Source organism: Myotis davidii, unplaced genomic scaffold (genome assembly GCF_000327345.1).
Source record: "Myotis davidii unplaced genomic scaffold, ASM32734v1 scaffold1047, whole genome shotgun sequence".
Classification (NCBI taxonomy): Eukaryota; Metazoa; Chordata; class Mammalia; order Chiroptera; family Vespertilionidae; genus Myotis; species Myotis davidii.
The window spans coordinates 613,062-619,636 of NW_006298367.1; the positions used below are offsets into that span (position 1 = coordinate 613,062).

General features: G+C 58.6%; 1 protein-coding gene across 1 annotated transcript in view; it reads right to left on the reverse strand.

Annotated features, from left to right (window-relative positions):
- Positions 1-1,770: 1,770 nt before the first annotated feature.
- PRR14 (proline rich 14) overlaps positions 1,771-6,575 on the reverse strand; it is a 5,717-nt gene continuing 912 nt past the window's right edge. Inside the window, exons 2-12 of the mRNA XM_006774090.2 lie at positions 5,845-5,916; positions 5,553-5,721; positions 4,692-4,813; positions 4,433-4,622; positions 4,121-4,164; positions 3,811-3,920; positions 2,951-3,539; positions 2,750-2,819; positions 2,577-2,668; positions 2,250-2,321; positions 1,771-2,160 (exon numbers count right to left, since the gene is read on the reverse strand). Of these exons, the coding sequence (XP_006774153.2) occupies positions 1,902-2,160; positions 2,250-2,321; positions 2,577-2,668; positions 2,750-2,819; positions 2,951-3,539; positions 3,811-3,920; positions 4,121-4,164; positions 4,433-4,622; positions 4,692-4,813; positions 5,553-5,721; positions 5,845-5,867 (1,740 nt within the window). The 5' untranslated portion in view covers positions 5,868-5,916 and the 3' untranslated portion in view covers positions 1,771-1,901. The remainder of the gene's footprint in view (positions 2,161-2,249; positions 2,322-2,576; positions 2,669-2,749; positions 2,820-2,950; positions 3,540-3,810; positions 3,921-4,120; positions 4,165-4,432; positions 4,623-4,691; positions 4,814-5,552; positions 5,722-5,844; positions 5,917-6,575) is intronic.

Genomic DNA, 6,575 nt, shown 5'->3' on the forward strand with positions numbered 1-6,575 from the left:
AGAGGCCACCCCTTTAAGGAGTCCTGGGTCCTCAAAACAGCAGGCCACCGCTTGAAAGGCTCGAGAGTTTGTTCCCAGTCCTCCACAAGCGGCCACTTCCCCTTTACGCTGAATTTAAAGGACTTTCTGGAGTGGGGAGGAAGAGGAGGTAAGAATCCTCACTCGTTCCAATTCTCCCAACAGCAGTTTTCAATTTGTCAGCTCCTGTTCGGCGGCTTCCCCTTTAAGGCTGGCGTTGTAGTCTGCCGAACTCAGTGGCCACCCCTTTAAGGAGATTTAAAGGGGCCTCCTCCAGTCCCAGCTCTTCCAGCCTCCGCCTCCAGTCGCCATGAAAGGCGCGAGGGGGGGGGCGGGGCCGCGGGGGCCAGCCCTCCAAAGCCCCGGATGTGAGGCAACAGTGACGGGTAGAGCTTCTCTGTCTGCCGACATAAAAGTCTCTTCCTCCTTTCTTCGTCTCTGTATGACGCGCTCCTTAAGGGATCCGAAACAGCCGTTGGTCAGCGGGGGAGCTCCAGCGCACCCTCTTGCTGTCTCCCTGGGAGTCTTGGGCCTCTTCTCCGCCAGGACTTCCCTACCCCCCTCCCTCTTCCTCAGCCTACGCCTCCTTCCTCTCTCTGCCTCCTCCCACTCTTCGCCCCTTCCCCTCACCCCTCCGCAGGCTTAGTCGTTGATTGGTGGAAAAGTGCACGTCAGGGCGGGGGCGGAGTCAAACTCGGGGAGTGGGTAATTTGTAACCGCCCTCAAGTTCCGGATTGGACGTACGTCAGATTAGTTCCGTCCTCCACCAAGTCTCGTGACTCGACTGGCTTGGAGGAGGTGCCTGGGCGGTCCTGCAGAGGGTCCCGCCTTTTCCCGGTCTCCGTTCATTGGCCCACCTTCTGACGGCGTCAAGGCCAGGAGTCCGGTGATGCTGCGCTATGCCTGGCGGCGGTTGGCCGCTGGGCGGCGCGGCTGCGGAAGCTCCCCACATCAATGTTAGGGAGGGGGCCGCGTCGCCTGTCCTCTCGGTTCCGCGGGAAGGTGCGGGCCTGTGCTCTGCGCGCGGACGAAAAGAAACCCCTTGCTCCGCTGGGCCGGGCACTTTCTCACGTATCGACTCGCTGGGTAGTAAGAATTTTTGTAGGAAGATACTCCTATGAGCCCCATTTTACAGAGGGATCGGGGACCGACCACCAATACTTAGTTCCCTAGACGGGATTTGTACTCGGCCTAGCCCAGGGTCCAGCCTGTGCTCTTAGCCGCTGCCGTTTTGCCTCTGGATGGCTGGTCACTCTGTGTGTAGACACGGCACTGATCCACTCCACTTGCTTACCCTCTTACAAAATGGGCACAAACCCCCTCACGGGGTTACTGCACATCAAGCACCGCTGACAGTTTGCTGTCGGTGCTGCTTAAGTTGATTACTCGTAGCTTTTGAACCAGCAGCAGGGGCTGCCTGCATGTTAGGAGGAATTCAGGGCCATCTCGATCCAGGCCTCGGTCCCCTCTGGGACTTGAATCTCCTCTTTGCTGTAAGTGAATTGGAATAGCCCTGACCAAGGCCCCTGATCACAGTGTCTTCTGGAGCAGGTTCAGAAGTGTTCCTCCACACAGGAATACTCGCCAGGAAATCAAGCATCTCCAGCGACCATTCCCCACCCCCTCCCTCTATCTACCCTCATTGCCTTCCCTGACACCTTCCCCATTTCCCAGTCTCTGAGGGCCGAAGTAGTGCCAATCATGCCAATAGTCCCAATCAATTTCAAACTCAACTTGGAACATACAAAGCAATCAGAAACATACCAAAAACTTTACTAGAAATACAGAGAAAAAAAAATAAAATGGTCTCAGAGGCTTCCCTTCCCTCCAGGATGGATGTACAGATAAACAGATGGAGCTCCTAGGTCAGATGGGGCGGCTCCCTAATCCACTTCCTCCTCTTCCAGGAGCAAGGCATCCAGCTCCTCCAGCCGCTGCTGCAGCAGGGGTCCCACATCTGGGCCGGGGGCCAAGTTGGGAGTAAGGGTCCTGCCAGCAGCAGCTCGGACCCCACGAGACGGCCGCCGGGATCGAGGAAGGCTGCTGTCCCGAAACTCCATAGCCCGCCGCAGCTTCCTCGAGCTGGTCAATATCAGAGTCCCATTGCGCACCCGGGGTTCCTCAAAGATGGTCTCAAATGTCCTGGACCAGGCAGGGAGAGGTGCTGGTTACCAGCAGGCCTCTGGTTGGAGCCTTCCCTCCATCACCCCCAAGCCTTCACCGGTTCTCACCTCCTGGTTGTAGGTGACTGATAATTCTTGTTGGTGTAAATTTCCTCCAAGCTGAACTCCTTCTTGTTCAACCTGGGAGCAAAGAGCAGAGGCCACTGAAAAACCTGAGACCAGTGGCGCCTGGAGAAGGGAGAAGCAGGGCCTGGTCTGTATTTCAGTTTCCGGGACATGTCAGATGCCAGGAGAACTGCCTGAGGCAGACAGATAGTTCTAAGCACAAATCACCAGATTGCACTGTGCTCCCTGAGAGGAGACAAAGCCACACTTAAGGGAATGTGAGTCAACATCTGTTTGGCCAAGGCAGCTCCATACACAGTAAGCATTCACCTGATCGGTCGAGGCAGCCCCATTGGTGTAAGGTTTAGTTGAGGACGGGCCAGTGTCCTGCGTATTCTAAATCGAGAAACCTTTCCCATGGTCTGCAAAAACGGGGCAGAGGGTAAGAGTGCAGTATGGGCACAGGCTCCCACCTAGCTCCTCCCCCTCGTCTGTACACCTACCTTGGTCTTGGGGTCGGAAAGCACTTGGTCCTCTGAGGCCCGTGGCTCCTTGCCCTTGGTCGAGCCCAACCTACAGAGAAGATGAAGGCTCAGGGACAAAAAATATTCATGGCAGTATCCCCATCTCCTGCCCATGGGACACAGGGCAGGAGGCTAGGCCCAGGCAGTGGCCGGGGACTGAGGGCTTATTGAGAGCCCTACCTGGGTTCTGCAGGTTCAGAGAAGGAGGAAGTGGATGCAGAGGACGAACAGGATGTGCCGAGGGGAGGAGAGCCTCCCACTCCTCCAAGAGGGAAGACCTCTTTCCGGAGACAAGGTCGAGGGGGTGGCGGGGCTCCAGCCATCTCCCCACCGCCCACAGTGTGCCGTCGAGGCCGTGGCCGGCTTGGGTGGTGTGGAGCAGGGGGCCAGCTGCAGGTGTCTGAGCCAGGAGGCCCCAGGTCAGGGCAGGAGTGGCTTCGGCCCAGAGATGGCTTAGGAGGAGATGCTGGGGGACTGTGGGCTTGGGCTCGCCACTGGCGGATAGGGGGGCGGGGACTGACAAAGGCAGTGTCCTCAGCAGCCCTGGACTGCTCAGCCTCTGAGATGGCAATCTTCAACTCCAACTTCATGGGGGGCGAGGGGGGTGGGGGCTGTGGGGCTTTGATGGGTGTGAGGAAGATGTCTGCAAAGCTCTCTAGCTTGGAGCGGACGGAACGGAAGAGGGGAGCCAAGCCCCAGGGACTGAGGCGAGGGCGTAAAAGGCTGGACGGCGGCGGGGTCGATGGGGCTTCCAGAACCGGATCTGGGGCTGAGGAAAGGAGAGGGTCTCAGGTGGGCATTCCTCAGCTGCAGGTGTCTAAACCCGTTTAGTAACTTCAGCCCCTCCCCAAACACTAAACTGCCCACAGAGGAAGCCCATTCCTAAAAAACCCCTACATTTAGGAGTTGACAACAGGCCTCTGAGGTCAAAATCCCTTCTTCACATACCACGCTCTGCCCTGGGTGGGGGTGAAGCCCCTCTGAGAAGCTCAGCTAGGGTTTTCCAGGGCCCCACACCTCATCCCTGTCTCAGCCCTTACTTGCTGACGGGTTCTCCAGAGGGTCTGCAGGCAGGGCAGATGGCTGGAAGGGGGGTTCCAGGTCCCTGGACGGAGGCTTTGTCTCGCGAATCATCATCATGGACTCAGCTCTGGGGTGAAGGGACAAGGTCAAGGCTGGGGAAGCTCCCAGATCCAGATCCCACCTGGCCAGCACCTCCCCTGTCCCTTAAGGCTACTGAAGGCGCTACATGGAACTACTGAACAAGAAAATGCTAATACCCTAGTTCTGGCTGCCTGTGTAGTGGTTGTTGTCTGGGTACCTTAATAATTCCTTCCCCGGCCCTCTCACCTTCTCGCTGGGACGATGAAGTTGGAAGTCTTGTCCGCCAAGTCCTGGATAGAAACATGGGATGTTGGTGGGGAGGCAGGGGAGCCGCCTTAGCTTCCCACATCCCAACTCTCAGCCTCCAGATGCCTGCCTGGGTCCCACTAAAGACTTTTTCATTTGGTCTCTGCTCAAGCAGTATCTTCCACCTAAAATGCTGTCCTCTTTTCTCTGAGCAAAATCTACCCCCGACTCAACTCTCCTGTCTTCTACCCTCACTGGAGTGCCTGCCCCAGCTGCACCCCTGACATCCTTACCAGAAGCACGTTCCCATACCTCAGCTGGGGGTCTGGGACCGACAATGTCTTCTAGCATCACCACCAGAGTAGGCTGGGGTGCCCGGTCCACCTCTTGTGAAGGGTCTTCTTCCGGGCCAGAGGTTGTCTTTGATGGACACCTCCGGGTGGGAGAAGGCCGGCTGATGCGGCTCAAGGGCTCTCGGCATAAGTGCAGTGGATAGGCAGGCCTGAAAGGGACCGCAAAGATCAGGGGGGTTCAGCTATGTTACCAGCTCCCCCTATCCTGCCTTGCTCACCTGGCCTGCGATGACCACATAGCCTCTTGGGGTGGCGAGGCAGGCAGCTGGTGGTGAACAGAATCCCAGGGGTTGCTGCGGTGTGGTGGGGTGGAGGTCTCCTCTTGGGGCACCAGGGGGACCTAAGAGAGGAGGTGTCAAGAGCAAGGTGATGGCCCTAGCCAGTTTGGCTCAGTGGATAGAGCATCAGCCTGCAGACTGAAGGTCCTGGCTTCCATTCCTGAAGTGAGGATTAAACACACACACACACACACACACACACACAAAGAGCAAGGTGATGGAATGATGTTGAACTGGACAGGGCCTCCCTGTGCCTGGCAGTGTCCTATGCCACAAAGCTGACAGAGGCTGTGGCTAATATTCACTCAAGAGCTCCAAAGAGGTAAGTTAAACGGAATTGGGCCCAAATAGTGTTCTGAGCTGCTGGTGTGGGATCTAGGTAATCTCACCCAAGCTGTTTAAAGAAATGAAAAAAAGAGAGTGATCTTGGGCGAGTGACTGCCCTGTTTGGGACCTCAGTTTTCCTCTGTGCAGTGGAGCAAATGATCTCAGTCTGCTGCCTCAGGTTTGCCTAGAAGTTGGGCTGGGAAGAAAGCAGGAGGGTTTATCACTCTTAGAGTTGTAGGGAGGTGGTTCCAGCCCAACGGGGTTGGCTAGTGGTGGGGCATGGGCACTGGAGACCCTGCCCGTCTTGAAGTTGGAGTTAGAGAGCCAAGCACACTCTAGCATTAGGGAGGCTGCTTGAGCAATGAGTGCGAGAAAGAGGTGTTCATGCCTCAATCCTCCTCACTGGTGAGCTGGCCTGACTGTACTGAGAAGGGACCGGGGGGAGAAGAGAGCCTCCCCTTTCAAGGGGCTCACCATATGGGCAGCCATGACATCTTCCAGCACCACGGCTAGGACCCGCCGAGAGGCCTTTTCCAAGGGTGAGGGGACCACGGGGAGCTGTAGCCTCGGCCGTTTCGGGCTTCTGGCTCCCCATGATGCTCGAGTCAGGGGCTGGCGGCACAGGCGCGGCTGGCCAGGGGGGCTGCAGGACGAGAGAAGCGGAGGACAGCCGCTGAGCCTGTCGTTGGCTTCGTGGTCTCCCCTGTACGGTCACCAGGCTCCCCGTTTCCCGAGCTCAAGGCACGCTGGCAGGGTTCGCTCTCACCTGGAGTCCCCGGGCAAGTCCATGGGGGAAGCGGCGGCTCCGGGGAGTCCCTGGGGGATCCCAGGCTGCAGCCTGGGGTGGGAGGTGGGGAGCGGGGGAACGGGGAGTGAGGGCCAGCCCTTTCCCTGGGGCTCCGCCCTTCATGGTAGTAAGCAGTTCTCGGTAGCCGACGGTGCTGGAGACTTGGGGCGCGAAAAAGCGCCCCCAGTCGGCCGTCCGGAGCGTCCGTCTTCCCACTGCCGCCGCCGCAGTCAAAGGATCACTGCTAGGCACTTGCCGCCAGAACCTGGATTGTAGCGGCCCCAGCTCTCCCACGGCGCGAGCCTCGTGGGGCCTTTGTCCCCGTGGATTCTGCCCCGAGAACGGCCCCCACCCCCATTCCACCCCGGGGTCGGCTGGGATCCTGTCCGGAGCGGCTGTTTCCTCCCGATCCTCAGCCACAGCCAGCGAGTGGCCGAGGACTCCGAAGCAATATTCCCACACACCGACGCTTCCCCTCCCACCAGATCCCTCCACTGGATCCGAGCGGAAGGAATCCCACAGCGCGTTTCCTCCAATCAGACGCCGCGGGAGGGTCCTCTCCCCGGGAGCTTCGGCTCAGCAAAGCTCCACTCCAGAGCGGCCCGAACTTGAGCATCGCCAACTCTGTGAGGATCCCCGGGGACCCGCTGTCCAGCAGACGCCCCTCCACTCCAATCCCGGAGGTCCCGCCCACAGACCCCCTCCCTCCC